Source organism: Saimiri boliviensis, chromosome 12 (genome assembly GCF_048565385.1).
Source record: "Saimiri boliviensis isolate mSaiBol1 chromosome 12, mSaiBol1.pri, whole genome shotgun sequence".
NCBI lineage: Eukaryota > Metazoa > Chordata > Mammalia > Primates > Cebidae > Saimiri > Saimiri boliviensis.
The window spans coordinates 17,917,879-17,934,170 of NC_133460.1; the positions used below are offsets into that span (position 1 = coordinate 17,917,879).

General features: G+C 51.3%; 1 protein-coding gene and 1 non-coding gene across 5 annotated transcripts in view; both read right to left on the reverse strand.

Moving 5' to 3' along the window:
* POLR3E (RNA polymerase III subunit E) overlaps positions 1-15,596 on the reverse strand; it is a 36,677-nt gene extending 21,081 nt beyond the window's left edge. For 2 of the 4 annotated variants that reach the window (XM_003930174.4, XM_010340770.2), the window contains exons 1-6: positions 15,456-15,596; positions 7,575-7,648; positions 5,333-5,383; positions 2,610-2,687; positions 1,815-1,930; positions 1,345-1,427 (exon numbers count right to left, since the gene is read on the reverse strand). In XM_003930174.4, the coding sequence (XP_003930223.1) occupies positions 1,345-1,427; positions 1,815-1,930; positions 2,610-2,687; positions 5,333-5,383; positions 7,575-7,610 (364 nt within the window). In that variant the 5' untranslated portion in view covers positions 7,611-7,648; positions 15,456-15,596. The remainder of the gene's footprint in view (positions 1-1,344; positions 1,428-1,814; positions 1,931-2,609; positions 2,688-5,332; positions 5,384-7,574; positions 7,649-15,455) is intronic. The other 2 variants (XM_010340771.2, XM_074381947.1) reach the window with 1 other exon arrangement.
* Positions 15,597-15,766: 170 nt separating this feature from the next.
* TRNAL-AAG (transfer RNA leucine (anticodon AAG)) lies at positions 15,767-15,848 on the reverse strand. Its single transcript has one exon. It is a non-coding gene; the product is annotated as a tRNA-Leu (tRNA).
* Between the last annotated feature and the right edge of the window lie 444 nt (positions 15,849-16,292).

The following is a 16,292-nucleotide window of genomic DNA, read 5'->3' on the forward strand; positions in this document are numbered from 1 at the left end:
ATCATGGTGAAACCCCATCTTAAAAAGAAAGAAAAAAAAAAAAGTAAGAAGTTTTTTAAAAATTAAAAAGAAAAAAAAAATCAGCCAATGTGGTGATGTGTGCCTGTAATCCTAGCTAATTGGGAGGCAGAGGCAGGAGAATTGCTTGATCCTGGGAGACAGAGGTTGCAGTGAGCTGAGATTGCACTGCTGCACTCCAGCCTGGGTAACAGTGCAAGATTCTGTCTCAAAACAAAACAAGCAAACAAATGAAACCTACGACACAAACATACGAATTAGCCTAGGCCTACGCAGGGTGAGGATCGTTAAGACACCACTAGGTGAGCAAATCTTTCAGCTCCATTATTATCTTACAGGACCACCAGTGTGTATGCGGTCGGTCGCTGTCTGAGACATAATCATACAGCGCATGGCTGTGGCGAAGCAAGTGGCTTCTTTCACTTAGTGCAACATTGTCAAGGCTCATCTGCATGGAAGCAGCAATGCTTTATTCCTTTCCGTGGTCAAATAATTGCGTTAGTGGACCACATTCTGTTTCTCCATGAACCCAACGGACAGGCATTCGGGTTGTTTCAATCACAAAGAATGCTACTGCAGAGGGCTAGGTACAGTGGCTCACGCCTGTAATCCCAGCACTTTAGGAGGCTGAGGTGGGTGGATCACGAGGTCAGGAGTTTGACACCAGCCTGGCCAACATGGTGAAACCCTGTCTCTACTAAAAATACAAAAAAAAAAAATCAGGTGGGCATGGTGGTGGGCATCTGTAGTCCCAGCTGCTCAGGAGCCAGAGGCAGAAGAATCGCTTGAACTGGGAAGCAGAGGTTGCAGCGAGCCTAGATCATGCCACTGCACTCCAGCCTGGGCAACAGAGCAAGACTCCATCTTTGAGGAGGAAAAAAAAAAAAAAAAGAATGCTACCATGAATACCTGTGTATGGTTTTTGTGTGGACACGTTTTCATTTGTCTTGGATAGACGCCGTCTAGGAATGGAATTACTCTATCGTAAGTTTTGTATTTAAAGACAAAATTCTGTCCCCAAACTTATGTTATGCTACTTGTATGTATCTGTGTCCCAGGAGGATGAATGAACTTGGAGCCCCACCCTATCTGGTCAGGCAGTAACCAGTCCGCAGTCCCCAAAAGTGGCCACTTCCAGTCCCCTGACAATGTGTCTTCCTGTTATTCCCACACCTGTCCAGCCCCCACAGGTATCTAGCTTTCGGGGCAGGTGGGAGATGGACACCAAGCTGGGAGGTTCTCTCCCTGCCCAGCCCCCTACACTGTGTCCTCCCCCGTGCCCCCCCACCCCCACTGCCGCCACGAGGGACACCCAACCCCGGGTACCTTGCCTGTAGAGTGCAGCGGCGTAACGGGATGTGTTACTGGTGGTCTGGGAAGAGCAGAAGGTCTGTTTGTCCATCAGCTTCCTGGAGCACAGGGAGAAGCAATGTCACAGCGACAGGCAGCTGTGAGCCAGGGCCTGTGGTCACAGCCCACTCCACCCCCCAGACACCTCCTGAAGTGCCAGAGCCAGGGACCACAGCCCCAGGGCAGCCTACGCTGGTCTCAGGAGGAAAGCGTAGGGCTGAGAAGACCCATGGCCTTGTTTGCAGACCAAAAGACGAGGAGTGGGTGGGAGCTCTGGGACCAGCTAGCCCAGGAGGGGAGGGTCTGAGACAGCCCCAGCCCTCCAAAGGCTGGGACGCTGGTGGGGAGCCCAGCGATGGGGCAGAGGCAGTCAATGTCTTTAAGGTCTTTGGGAGGCTCCTGTGTGAACACAGGGAAGCCGGGCGGGCTGGGGGCCGGGAACTCACGAGGAGTACGTGCTGGTCTCATCTGCGCAGGCCCCGTCCACGTTCAGCGCAATCTGCTCCCCTTTGCTGCGGCAATAGTTGGGGTTCAGGGTGTCGATGGCCATCTCAAGCTCTACCTGGAGGCACCAAGCACCCCCACCAGCTATGAGGACCCCAAGGCACGGCTCCCCAAGGGACACCCTAACCCCGCCATGGCCACCTCCTAACCAGGTCCCTGCCCAGAAGCAGGACTGACACATGTCCCCAAGGGCCCCTAGACTTTAGTCCACACCAAGGGCCACAAATCCAATTTCCAAAAAAAATCAGAATTTTTTTTTTGCAGGGGAGAAGAAGCTGAGTCCTGTCATCTTATTTGTCCTCCACTTAACTCCCAAAGATCTAAATGAGGTGCCAACACTTAAAAATCAAGTGAAAAGCCAGCAGAAATGGCAATACAGGGACAGCACTTCCATGTGGCTGCAGGGGCTAGAGCTGCAGACCCTCCACGGACAGGCACTAGATTCTCTTCCTATTAGACCCCCTCCATGTTCACCCGCCCGCCCCGTCTCATCCTGGGAACCTAAGCTCACATCTGGCCGCATTCTCTAATTCATCAGCCTCGTGCCTCCCTGGCCTCTCTGGAGTTGCCCATCCCTGTCTTTCTGGACGCTTTCCTTCTTCAGCATTCAAGGCCCTGAGAGCTGCTGGTTCTCCTAATTCTCCAATAGCCCCTTCTCTGAGCTTCTCGCCTCCACCAGCTCCCACCCTCATCACCCCTTCTTCTTGCCCCCAACTGCCCTCAGGGGGCAGCCCCACCTTCTGCTGCTTGGGCTTGATCTTGGCTGAGAGGTGTGGAATGTCATCATAGGTCATCGAGGCTGGACGCACAGGATACTGGGGAGGGGAAGGAAGGTGTAAGTCCAATCTGCCCAGGCTTGCCCAGAGCTGGGCCTCCACCAAGAATCAACAGCAACCTCCAAGCCCACCCAAGCAGAGACCAGCCCCACCCTACCACAAGGGTGCCAGCTGCCCAGCCCTACCACAAGGCCCCCCTGCCGGTCTCCACCTGCAGCCCTATTCTCATCAGCTCCTTCCAAAGGGCCACTGCAGGATGTCTTTGACTTCCGAGGGACATGCCTACGCACAAGAACCCAAACCGGCAGGCTGCTGCTCCAGGAACCTACAGAGCACAGCCACGGGAGGTGAGGATGGGGGTCCAGGGCCTAACTACCCATGGACAGGCCATGTGGGGAGAGAGGGATGAACAAAAGGAGGCCACAAGGAAGCAAAGGGGGAAAGCAATGCCGGCAGGTGCTGCTCACTGCTGAGGCCAGCTGGGCAGGTGGGAATTCATGATCCCATTCTCCCTCCTTTTCCAGCTGTGTGAGCTTCCTCGAAAGATGCTGGAGAAGGGAGCTGGGCAGCCATGGCCCGCTCTTATCTTTATGTGAATGGCTCACACTGCAATGCGCTGAACACACGGGGACTCCTGCCCACATCTGTCCTCACAGTGCACTGTCACTGTCACTGTCTCTGTCTGTCTGTCTCTCTCTCTCTCAGGTGGAGGAGTCAAAGTTTGGACCCCTCCTCTAATGCTCTGCCTAGTCTCAGGACAGCCTGTGGAATGGGCCTGGTGGAGGCGTGGCAGTGTAGAAAATAGGCTCTTTCAGATCAGCTACATTCTAGCACAACAAGACGGTCATTTCCTAGAAACCCACTCATGCAGCAAAGCCGTGACTCCTCCCTGCTTCCCAGTCTGGGGCTTGAGGCAGTTCTGAGATCATCTGACCTGGGGTGGGAATGCTGAACGGTGCAGGTTCTGGAATCGCAGGCCAGGCTTCCAGTCCACACTGTACCCCTTGCGAACTGTGGACTAGGGCAGGCACCTCACCTCCCTGAGGCTAAGCATTCTCACCTCCCAGGGCCGCTGAGAGCACGAAGGAGGCAAACAGAGCTGATGCTAGCACAGTGCCTGGCACTCTGGATACATGGGGGTCACTGGAACCTCCACCATCCCTGTGCAGTCAGTCAAGGAAGCAGGGTCAGCAGGCACACAGGACAGGCCCCATTCCCACAGCCCCCAAGGGTGAGCCCCAAGGAGTGTAGGCCAGGCCCTCCCAGTGCAGGCTTGCAGCATTGCTGCCATGGCATGCCCCAGGCCTCTGTGCCAGTGAGGGCCTCCCTGTGCCTCGCATTCTCATGTTCATCTTGGGATACGAACACTGACCCTGTGGGAATGTAACATGGGGCGGAGCAGCCCAGCAGTACCCCGAAAAGCAAAATGCAGACCCAGCAATTCCACTCCCAGGCATATCCCTGGGAGAAATGAGAACTCATGTTCACACAAAAACTTCTATGCGAATGTCCACAAAGCATTATTTATAATAGCCAAAAAGTAGAAATAACCCAAATACCCATCAAATGACGAATGGATAAGCAAACTGTCGTCTACCCACAAAATGGAACATTATTCATCAATCAAAGATCGAATATCAATGCAGTCTACAGCTACCATGTGGATGAATCCTGAAAACATCATGCAAAGTGAGGGCAGCCAATCACAGGAAGCCACATACTGCGTTATCCAGCTATGTGAAAAGTCCAGAACAGGTAAATCCATAGACAGAAAATAAGGGGAATGGTTGCCTGGTGTTGGAGGTGGGAATGTGGGCACATGGGGACTGACTGCTAATAGGCACAGGCTTCCTTTAAAGGGGGACAAAACTGTCCCAAAATAAGACTGTGGCACTGGTTGCACAGCCCCATGAATAGACTAAAATCCATTATATTATACACTTAAATAGGGAAATTGTATGGTGTGCAAATTCTATGTCAATATATTATGAAATATAATAATCACCACCATAGGGTTATTGTGGAATTAAAGAGGTAACTTAGGTAAATGCTTTAAACAGTTTGCATACGTTTCAATGCTTAATACATGTTAGCCACTATGACAAGCTGCTGGCCCAGCAGCAAGGGCAAGGGCAGAGGTAGCAACCCGGGGCCCTCACAGCTGGCAGCTGGCAGGACTGAGGGCTCACAGATGCTGCCTCGAGCTGGCCCTTGGAGCCTCCAGGACAACAACAGTGATCATCACTGACACTAACTCTCTGCCAGGCAGCATCCTAAACACTTCACTGTGGACTCAACCCGTCCTCCTTAGGACCCTAAGAGGCAGGCATTATTACCATCACCACTTTTTGCCAATGAGGAAACTGAGGCACAGAACGATTAAGAAACTTGCCCAAGGGCTCACAGCTAAGGTATGATGGAGTTGGCTCTTGATCCGGTCTGACCGCAGAGCCCCAGACTTCACTGCTGCCCGCTTCTGCCTCTCCTGTGTTCCTTCAGTTTTCCCATCTTTGAAATGAGACCAGTATTAACCCACCCGCCAAAGCAAAGAGAACGACCCCATGACACTCTCCACACCGAGAACCCTAGCTGAGGTTTCCCATCGTTTCCTGTCCATGTTCCCAAGTCCACACCGCCCATCCACACCTGCTTTTCCCCTCTTTACCTTCGAGTCCCATAATTACCTGAAACAGATACAGCTTTTCTGCCAGACTCTTGGCCAAGTACACGTCGATCTGGGAACAAGGGAAGAAGACTTAACCGGGAGACTGAACACAGTGCTGAACTCCCCAGGCTGTGCCCGCGCCTCCAGCTTCAGTTAGGGATAGTGGCTCAGGGAGGCAGTGTGGGGATGGAGGAATTAGCCCAGCTCATGCTAAAAACAAGAGGATCCGAGTCTGCACACTGGATATATGCAGGAATCCCTCCCCAAAGCTCCTAGGGGAACCAGGACAAGAGTTCACCTGGCGCACCCCATCCAAGTTCACAATCCCCCAGCAAGCACACATCTTTCCCGTGGCTGCATTGATTGGGAACCATCCTAGAACCTGGTCAAAAGCTCTTCTGAGAGGCAGGCAGGCAAGGGGCTCACCTATTCCTATGCCTCCTGGCTGGGCCCTCCACCTGCCCATCCTGGATCGGCCTGTCACCCCATCTGAGGGGGTCTCCAAAGCCCTTTGTGACTGATGGCTCCAATTCCTTTCTTCCCAGCACTAACCACCCCCACCCCGCCATGCAGCAGTTTACCTTTCCACTTCCTAGCTCCTCCCCTATAAACCACATTGTCTCCTGCCCCTGGGCCTTTGCACATGCTTTTCCCTGCTCCTACAGAGCCCTTCACACATGCCTCCCCTGAGCCTTGACTGCTCACTCCTCCAAGGACTTGGCCGAGGCATGATTTGGCCAGGAAGCATTCCAGACCCCCTGGCTGCAGAGGGTGCTGCTCTGTCCTCAGGGTCGCTTGGACTCCTCTATCCCATCACCAACCCCCATTGCAACTCCGGCTACTGCAGTGTAGATGCAGCCTAAATGCATTTAAATAACTCAAATCTAAAAACTTAGCAACATCCCCCAAGTAAGGAAGAACCACCTCTATTCATCTGCCCTTGGACCTTCTCCTAGGGTCCCTTGACCAGGCTCTAGGAAGCTTCTCCTTGCCCCTGCCCTTCCCACTGGAAGTCAGCCTCTGCATATGAGGCTGAAGGCAGATCCAGGTACTTTTTGCCTTTTGCCTTCCAAAGGTGTAAGTCCCAGGTTAAAAGGATTCTGAAAGATAAGTTTGGCTATAGACAGCTTTGTCTAAGAAGGGAAACCTGGGCCAGGTGCAGCGGCTCACACCTGTAATCCCAGCACTTTGGGAGCCCAAGGTGGGCGGATCACTTGAGGTCAGGGGTTCGAAACCAGCCTGGCCAATAAGGTGAAACCCGGTCTCTACTAAAAATACCAAAATTAGGCGGGCATGGTGGCGGGCCCCTGTAATCCCAGCTACTCAAGAGGCTGAGGCACAAGAATCACTTGAACCTGGGAGGCAGAGGTTGCGGTGAGCCAAGATCGTGCCACTGCACTCCAGCCTAGGCTACAGAGTGAGACTCCATCTCAAAAAAAAAAAAAAAAAAAAAAAAAAATTAGGCATGGTGGCAGGCATCTGTGATCCCAGCTGCTAGGGAGTTGGAGGCAGAAGAATCTCTTGAATCCAGGAGGTGGAGATTGCAGTGAGCAGAGATGGCACCACTGAACTCCAGACTGGGCAGCAGAGCAAGATTGTCTCTCCAAAAAAAAAAAAAAAAAAAAAAAAAAAAAAAAGGAGGGGGGAGTGGGGCGGAATCTGCCTCCCACTGCCTGCAACCTGGGCGGCTGGAGACTCCTTCCTCATCAGTCTTGCCCATGGCTCATTAGCTTCCTGGGGAAGGGTACCCTGCCCTGCTCACTGATGTGTCACAGCCCCTAGCACACGGTCCAATGAACAGCTGCTGAATGACTGAATCTGCATAAGCCTGGGAAGGAAGGACTGCTGAGCCCATCCACTTATTCACCAAATAGTCACCAGGTACCTGAGTGCCACGCACTGCACTTGACTGTGTGGCTCAGCAGAGGACAGGAAGAAAAGCTATGAACTATTATCTTGGCGATGACAGGGGCTAGGCCAAGTGTGAGTTACAGCCAAGGTAAGGGCAGAGAGCGGTGCAGGAGGGGAACCCTGTGTGGAAGGGCGGTCAGGAAAGGCCTCTCTGATGAGGTGACGCTGGATCAGAGACCCGAAGGCAGGGAGAGGTCAGTCATGCAGGGGTCTAGGGGACAGCAGAGGAAGCATCAAGGGTTAGGGATCCCAGAACACCAACAGGTCCCAGACTGGCCTGAGGACGCATGGAAAGGACCGAGTTCCACTGCCTGCAGCACCGGCAGCAGGGGACAGAGGGCAGCAGTTACCTCCTGTATGACTGGGTCATCCTCTTCATTGGCCATACTAGGGGAGAGCCAGCCGTGCGGTCCTTGAGCTCGATCTGCAAAGGAGGGCGAGAGACTGTGACCATCAGTCAGTCATTCAACCATTTCCCCGAGCCTATTCTGCACTGGGAGGCAGAGCGCATAACAAACCAACCGACCTTTCTACATCTATCATGAAGTCACCAGTGGACAGCCAACCCTATACCCTATCAGCCAGAAGAAATAAAGAAAAAAAGAAAAATCCAAGCAGCAGGTATAAGCGGGCAGACTGAGCCAGTATGTGTGGGATGCACCTGTGGGGAAAAGAAAATGACTGTTTTTTTTGTTTTTTTGTTTCGTTTTGTTTTGAGACCAAGTCTTGCTCTGTTACCAGGCTGGAGTGCAGTGGCACGATCTCAGCTTATTGCAGCCTCCACTTCTCGGGTTTGAGCAATTCTCCTGCCTCAGCCTCCCGAGTAGCTGGGATTACAGACATGCGCCACCACACCCAGCTGATTTTTTGTATTTTTATTTATTTTTATTGATTTTTTTTTTTAAGACAGGGTTTCACCATGTTGGTCAGGTTGGTCTTGAACTCCAGACCTCAGTTGATCCGCCCGCCTTGGCCTCCAAAGTGCTAGGATTACAGGCGTGAGCTACCACGCCCGGCCGACTTTTGTGTTTTTAGTAGAGATGGGTTTCACCATGTTGGCCAGGACAGTCTCAATCTCCTGACCTCGTGATCCGCCCACCTTGGCCTCCCAAAGAGCTGGGATTACAGGCATGAGCCACTGCGCCTGGCTGCAAATGACTGGCTTTAAGGGTTTCTTCTCTACGCACAGAGAATTCACTGCCAGACAGAAGGATGGAGGCTGGCTGGTCCCAGCCATGATTAAAACACTGGAGAACTGAGGGCCCTGGGGAAGCTTTAAAGAGGAGCCAGACGTCAAACGGGAAGACAGACAGTCCAAAGCTGTCTCTGATGTTTGATTTTCAAGCTGACTTTAACTGAAATCTGAGATGACACATCTGTGTTTTTTTGGTTTTTTTTTTTTTTGAGACAGAGTTTCACTCTTGTTACCCAGGCTGGAGTGCAATGGCGCGATCTCGGCTCACCGCAACCTCCGCCTCCTGGGTTCAGGCAATTCTCCTACCTCAGCCTCCTGAGTAGCTGGGATTACAGGCACATGCCACCATGCTCAGCTAATTTTTTGTATTTTTAGTAGAGACAGGGTTTCACCATGTTGACCAGGATGGTCTCGATCTCTTGACCTCGTGATCCACCCGCCTCGGCCTCCCAAAGTGCTGGGATTACAGGCTTGAGCCACCGCGCCCGGCCGACACATCTGTGTTTTTGGTCTAAAAATGACCTCTTCACACACTCTTCTCTCCTGTATTCAACACAATGACCCTGTGAGGTGTGGTGATTGTCACTGTTGTATAATGAATGAACTGGAACTCAAGATACACTCTGCACATTTTTTTTTTTTTTTTTTTTTGAGACGGAGTTTCGCTCTTGTTACCCAGGCTGGAGTGCAATGGCGTGATCTCGGCTCACTGCAACCTCCACCTCCTGGGTTCAGGCAATTCTCCTGCCTCAGCCTCCTGAGTAGCTGGGATTACAGGCACGTGCCACCATACCCAGCTAATTTTTTGTATTTTTAGTAGAGACGGGGTTTCACCATGTTGACCAGGATGGTCTCGATCTCTCGACCTCGTGATCCACCCGCCTCGGCCTCCCAAAGTGCTGGGATTACAGGCTTGAGCCACCGCGCCCGGCCCACTCTGCACATTTTTACCCAAAGTCACACAGCAAGCAGGACGATGAACTGGACTTCAAATCCAGGCTGTCTGACCTCAGGTGACAGGTGCAGATAGGGGAGTTCAGAGGCAGGCAGGGCTTTCCTGCTGGGAAGGAGGCACATGGGGTGCGCCTGGAAGGAGATAGGGCTTTGGACAAGCATGACAGCAGTGGGGAGGAGGAATTCCAGGTGACAGAAAGTGCCTGCAAGAGGGAAGGCTGCAGGTCTCCAGGGGGCAGGTTGAGTATTTCAGCTGGTCTGCTCCTTCACATACCCAAAGAGAAGAGGGGTAGTCAAGCCAGACGCGGTGGCTCAAGCCTATAATCCTAGCACTTTGGGAGGCCGAGGCGGGTGGATCACGAGGTCAAGAGATCGAGACCATCCTGGTCAACATGGTGAAACCCCGTCTCTACTAAAAATACAAAAAATTAGCTGGGCATGGTGGCGCATGCCTGTAATCCCAGCTACTCAGGAGGCTGAGGCAGGAGAATTGCCTGAACCCAGGAGGCAGAGGTTGTGGTGAGCCAAGACCGTGCCGTTGCACTCCAGCCTGGGTAACAAGAGCGAAACTCCGTTTCAAAAAATAAATAAATAGGCCGGTGCGGTGGCTCAAGCCTGTAATCTCAGCACTTTGGGAGGCCGAGGCGGGTGGATCACAAGGTCAAGAGATCGAGACCATCCCGGTCAACATGGTGAAACCCCGTCTCTACTAAAAATACAAAAAATTAGCTGGGCATGGTGGCGTGTACCTGTAATCCCAGCTACTCAGGAGGCTGAGGCAGAATTGCCTGAACCCAAGAGGCGGAGGTTGCAGTGAGCCGAGATCGCGCCATTGCACTCCAGCCTGGGTAACAAGAGTGAAACTCCGTCTCAAAAATAAAATAAAATAAATAAATAAATAAATAAATAAATAAATTAAAAAGAGGGGTAGTCATAGGTAGGATGGTACTCAGGCACCCACAGGCTTCAGCAGTTCCCAAACCTCTGCTCTCGGTTGAGATTTTTTTTTTTTTTTGAGATGGAGTGTTGCTGTCGCCCAGGCTGGAGTACAGTGGCACTACACAGCTCACTGCAACGTCTGCTTCCCGAGTTCAAGGGATTCTCCTGCCTCAGCCTCCCAAGTAGCTAGGATTACCAACGTGCACTACCTCACCTGGGTAATTTTTGTATTTTTAGTAGAGACGAGATTTTGCCATGTTGGTCAGGCTAGTCTTGAATTCCTGACCTCAGGTAATCCACCCACCTTGGTTTCCCCAGGTGCTGGGATTACAGGTGTGAGCCACCATGCCCAGCCAAGACCAGCATGATTTCTGTCTGATCTACTTAACACTTGAACTAATATGTATGTATGTATTTATTTAAGACACGTCATGCTCTGTCGCCCAGGCTGGAGTGCAGTGGCCTGATTTTGACTCACTGCAATCTCCACTTCCTAGGTTCAAGTGATTCTCATGCCTCAGCCTCCAAAGTAGCTGGGATTATAGGCATGCACCACCCCGCCCAGCTAATTTTGTATTTAAGGTAGAGACGGAGCTTTGCCATATTGGCCATGCTGGTCTTGAACTTCTGGCCTCAAGTGATTCACTGGCCTTGGCCTCCCAAAGTGCTGGGATTACAGGTGTGAGCTACTGTGCCTCACAAAAGCCAAAGTCTTTATCATCCCATGTAAGCCCTAAACAATCTCCTGCCCCTTGACCTGACAGACCTCATCTCCCACGATCCTACCCTCCTCTCCAAACCTACCTCTGGCCTTTATAGCTGCTCTATCCCATAATAACCTCATGGCCCCTCCTTCATTCACCTCTTTCAGGTTTTTGCTCAAATGTCACCTTACGGCTAAGACCTTCCCTCTCCAATTCAAATTGCAAACTGCCTCCCCCACCCCTCAACTCCTTTCTCTGCTCCGGTTTTCTCCATAGCAGATGTCTTATCACCGTGTGACAGTTTACAGCTCTGCACTTGTGCCCACTCTTATTGCCAGTAAGCTGTAAGCTATGTGAAGGCAGAGATTTTGGTCTATTTTGTCCCTTGTGGTACCCCAAGTGCCTAGCACACAGTAGGCACTCAATACATGTTGGTTGTCTAAATAAATGAACCATGGGAATGCTATTTAAGAAGAGGCTACAGAAGGATTTTGGGCAGAGGAAGATCTGGAGTGGGTAGAAAAAGAAACTTAGGAGAAACAGGCTATCCAAACAGTCCCAGAGAAGGAGGATGGAATGAAAATCAAAAGTTCCATCTTGTCGCTTTCAGGTGCCTGCTGCTGTGCAGACAGAGGGCAGTATGGAGGGAGAGCCCGAGGCCCTACCCATCTGCATCGGCTGCCAAGTGCCAGACATGTCAAGCTCCTGCCTTCTCTGCAGCTGGGCAGTGGACAACTGAGAGGCCCGAGTGCCAGGTGGGCAAGGGGACAATCATAAGCACTAAGATGGTGTAGCCTAAGAGGTTCCCAAGACCCAAGAGTTCTTTCTTGGCGACTGTTACGCCCTGTTAGCCTCTGTCCTGCCAGGGATCAGGAAGGATGAGGTGCCCTGTCTGCTAGAAAGCTGGAGCTCCTCCCTTGGGATAGTACATCTGAGTTGATGCAGAGTGTCACCTCCCTTCATCCTCCAGGCTGAGGTGATCCAACTCAGTGGCTTTCAAAGTTTTCAGTCTAAGACCTACCACAGTAAGAAATTCATCTTAGCCAGGCACGGTGGCTCAAGCCTGGAATCCTAGAACTTTGGGAGGCTGAGGTGGGCAGATGTCGAGGTCAGGAGTTCAAGACCAGCATGACCAACATGATGAAACCCCAACTCTACTAAAAATAAAAAATTAGCTGGGCGTGGTGGTAATCCCAGCTACTCAGGAAGATGAGGCAGGAGAATCGCTTGAACTTGGGAGGTGGAGTTTGCAGTAAGCTGAGATCCTGCCACTGCACTCCAGCATGGGTGACAGAGCAAGACTCCATCACAAAAAAAAAAAAAAAAAAGAAAAAAGAAAAAGAAAAAGAGAAAAAGAATTTCATCTTATATAAATGACCCAGAACATATATACAACTGTGTAACTGAAACAAGTTTTCACATAACCATAACTGTCCCTACTATATGTCAGGCAGTGATGTTTTCCACTTCATTCAAAACAAAAAAATGCTAGCTTCAAGTCCCCTAAATTGGTTTTATTTCCCACTAATAAATCTCAACCTGCAATGTGACAAGCACTCATCTGAGGCTCCCTATGGCTCCTAATTCCTACCTCCGTCTCCCAGCAACAGCCAGAGTCCTTGTAAAGAAGTTAATCAGGCTGGCGTGGTGGCTCATACTGGTAATCCCAACACTTTAGAAGGCTTAGGTGGAAGGACCGCTTGAGACCAGCAGTTCAAGACCAGCCTGAGCAACACAGTGAGACCCTGATCTCTAACACTAACACTAACACACACACACCATGGCCTGTAGTCCCAACCACACACACACACCCCCATGGCCTGTAGTCCCAAACACACACACACACACACACCCCCATGGCCTGTAGTCCCAAACACACACACACACACACACACACACACACACACACACCCATGGCCTGTAGTCCCAACTACTTGGGACGCTGAGTCAGCAGGCTTGCTTGAACCCAGGAGTCTGCAGTAAGCTATGACCACAAGACCCTACCTCTATTGGGAAAAAAAAAAAATAGAGCCAGGTGCAGTGGCTTATGACTGTAATCCCAGCACTTTGGGAGTCCGAGGCAGGCAGATCTCCTGCGGTCGGGAGTTTGAGACCAACCTGACCAGTAAGGTGAAACCCCGTCTCTACTAAAAATACAAAAAACTAGCCAGGTGAGGTGGCTCACACCTGTAATCCCAGCTACTCGGGAGGCTGAGGCAGGAGAATTACTTGAACCAGCAGGCAGAGGCTGCAGTGAGCCAAGATCTTGCCACTGCACTCCAGCCTGTGCAACAGAGAGCAAGACTTTGTCTTAAACACACACACACACACTCTCTCTCTCTCTCTCTCTCTCTCTCTCTCTATATATATATATATATATATATATATATATATATGAGGCTGAGGCAGGAGAATTGCTTGAACCCAGGAGGCAGAGGTTGCAGTGAGCCAATATTGCGCCACTGCACTCTAGCCTGGCGCTTGGTGACAGAGCAAGACTCTGTCTCAAAAACAAAACAAAAAAATTTATATATATCTCATATTATTTCCCTGCTTAAAACCTGTCAACCACCACTGTCACATAAATAAAACCCAAACTCCTTTCCATAAGCCACTCTAAGGCCCCGCATGATCTCGTCTCGGTCTTCCGCTCACCATCTTCTTGGCCTGGTTGGTAGTCAGTTGCTGGGCTTCCAAGGAGCCAAGCCCCAGTCCACCCCACGGTCCTCTGCACATCATCTATTCCCCAGAGGGCTTTCCAAGGTTGCTCCTTTTTATTAAATATCATCATCACCGCCTGCGGCTGAGGATAGGTTCCCTGACTCCTCTATTTTAAGAGCCTTCTCCAACCTCCTCATAGGCACTACACCACATCTCTCTGTTTGCTTTCCTTAGTGGTTCTCATCTTAATCCGGAACTACTTGGTCTATTTGCTCAGGTGTTGTCTGCCTTCTGCAGTAGAATGTAAGCTCCATGAAGGCTTCTCAGCGCTTCAGTTTCCTCAACTACGAAATGCAGAGATAATTATACTTTATTTCATTAAAGCTGTTATGGAGATCATTACTTAAAAAAAAAAAAAAAAAAAAAAAAAAAAATCCGCCGCTGTTCTCTCAATACCTAGAACAGTGCCTGGCACGAAGTTGACACTCAATATAGTACAAAGAATACTTTATATTTAATCTTCTCATTGGCACTATCAGGAGAGATTTATCATCTTCAATTTAGAAATAAGGAGACAGGTTCAGAGATACATAACTTGTCCAAGATGGAATCAGGACAGTAACTTGGGTCTCGCTGATGTCAAAGATCCTTATTCTTAACCACTACACTGCACAGCTCTTCAATAAAAGGCAGTATGGTTAAGTGGGTAAGAACCTGGACTTGGGACCGAAACTGTGCAGGTTCAAATCCCACCACTGCTGCTTCACATCTGTGGCCCACCTGAGTTGCCGACGCTTGGTGTCCCTCCCTATTTTCATCCCTAAAGTAGGGAAACTAAATACCGACCTCCAAACGGCTGGGGGAGGGAGGAGTAAGGACGGTGATATACCCAACCTATGGGAAGGTTTGTTATTACTTGACAACATGTTTTCTTCCAGTATAAGAGGGTAATGACACTAAGCAACAAGTCAAGCGCTGCAAGCAGGAGCGTCACCCGGTTTCTACTGAGCCGTCACCACAACCCTATGAGGTAGGAATTTGTATTATTCCCATTTCACAGATGAGTAAACTGTGGCGATCGATACGATCTCTTCTTTCCGTCCTCAAGCTCAAGGAATTCTAAAGGTAACCCAAACGAATGACCTTGTTTGTTTACTGACACCTCCTCGGATCGAACGGTCAGGGCCGTGTCCTGAGCACAGAGTTGGCTCAGTAAACACTAAATGGTTGCCTGAATAAATGAATGAGGAATCCCAGGCCTCACCCGGCAGAGGCTAATGCGGTTCAGCTGCAAAGAGGGGCGCTCCGGCAGGCGCAGGTGCCGTCCCTACCCATTCGGGCGGGCCGCCGACCCCAAGCCACGCTGTCCAATGGGTTTCTGCTCCCTCGCGGGTGGTCAGGCCCCCTTCTCACGCCCACCACGAAGTTCCTGCCGCGAGCAGCCACCACACCCGACGCCACAGACAGGTGTTCCTTCCATAGGAGGCCGCCCCGGCCCGGGTGGGGCAGATCGGCTGGACCCTGAGTCACCGCCGGCAGCATCCGCCGCAGCCTCTCCAACACCCAAGCATAGGGTCAGGGAGGTCGGAGTCCGGGGTCGGCCTGGTCGACCTAGAGCCGGCTGCCCGTCCTCCCCGCCCGCGTCCCAAGAGGCCCCCAGTCCCTCTGCACAGCGCGGCGCGGGCCTCCTTGGCCTACTCGGGAATCTAGCCCAGGCCCACATATTGAGTGCTGTCCGGCTCAAGCCCCAGACAGGGCGCTGCCAAGTCGGGACTCACCTCTCCGCGGGGCCGCGCGGACGGCGGCAACGGCCCAGGTACCCGCGGGCTGCAGAGGCGGCGGCGGCCCGGCTATCCTCTCAGGCGGCGGCCATGTTGCTGGTGGAGAAACTCCGGCGGACACGTGGGGGGAGCAGGCCGGCCCCAGCGCTTCCTTTTACCCACAATGCCCCGCCCCGGGGCACGCAGCTCCGCCCCTCCGCCGCGCCATTCATGCCGGCCATGAGCCCCGCCCTGCAGCAGGGGGCGCTGATGGCTCGCGCAAAACGTGGACGGCGGTGTGTGCAGCGGAGAGAAAAAACAAACAACCTTGGCAGCGGTGGGATTCGAACCCACGCCCCCGAAGAGACTGGAGCCTTAATCCAGCGCCTTAGACCGCTCGGCCACGCTACCTAACTGCGAGCTGGTTTTTCTAGAGAGTTACTTAATGCTTTTACTAGAATTTACTCTGGAAATTGAAAGGCATTTTTGCTGAGGGTTTTTTTTTTTTTTGCTTAATATGTGTTCTATCTGATTCCTGTAGAATTATTTTCAAAAGTCGTGGATTCGAAAATAAGTACTTGCTCCGATCTTTAGACCCAGGTTTGTTCCAAATAGGTATTACAGCAAAAAAATTTTTTTAAAACTCTGTTATATTCTGAGTTGGATGGTTAACGGGAAACCCCGGTTAACCCACAAATAATCCACACGACCCTGATTGGGTGTCTCCGGGAGAAGAAATTGATTCGATCAGAAATACGCCCCAGAGGATCTACGGCGAAACCCGGGAGCTGGTCTGGGCAGTTCTCTCTTAAAAATTATGTTTAAATTTTTGCTTACACAACACGCGAATAATTG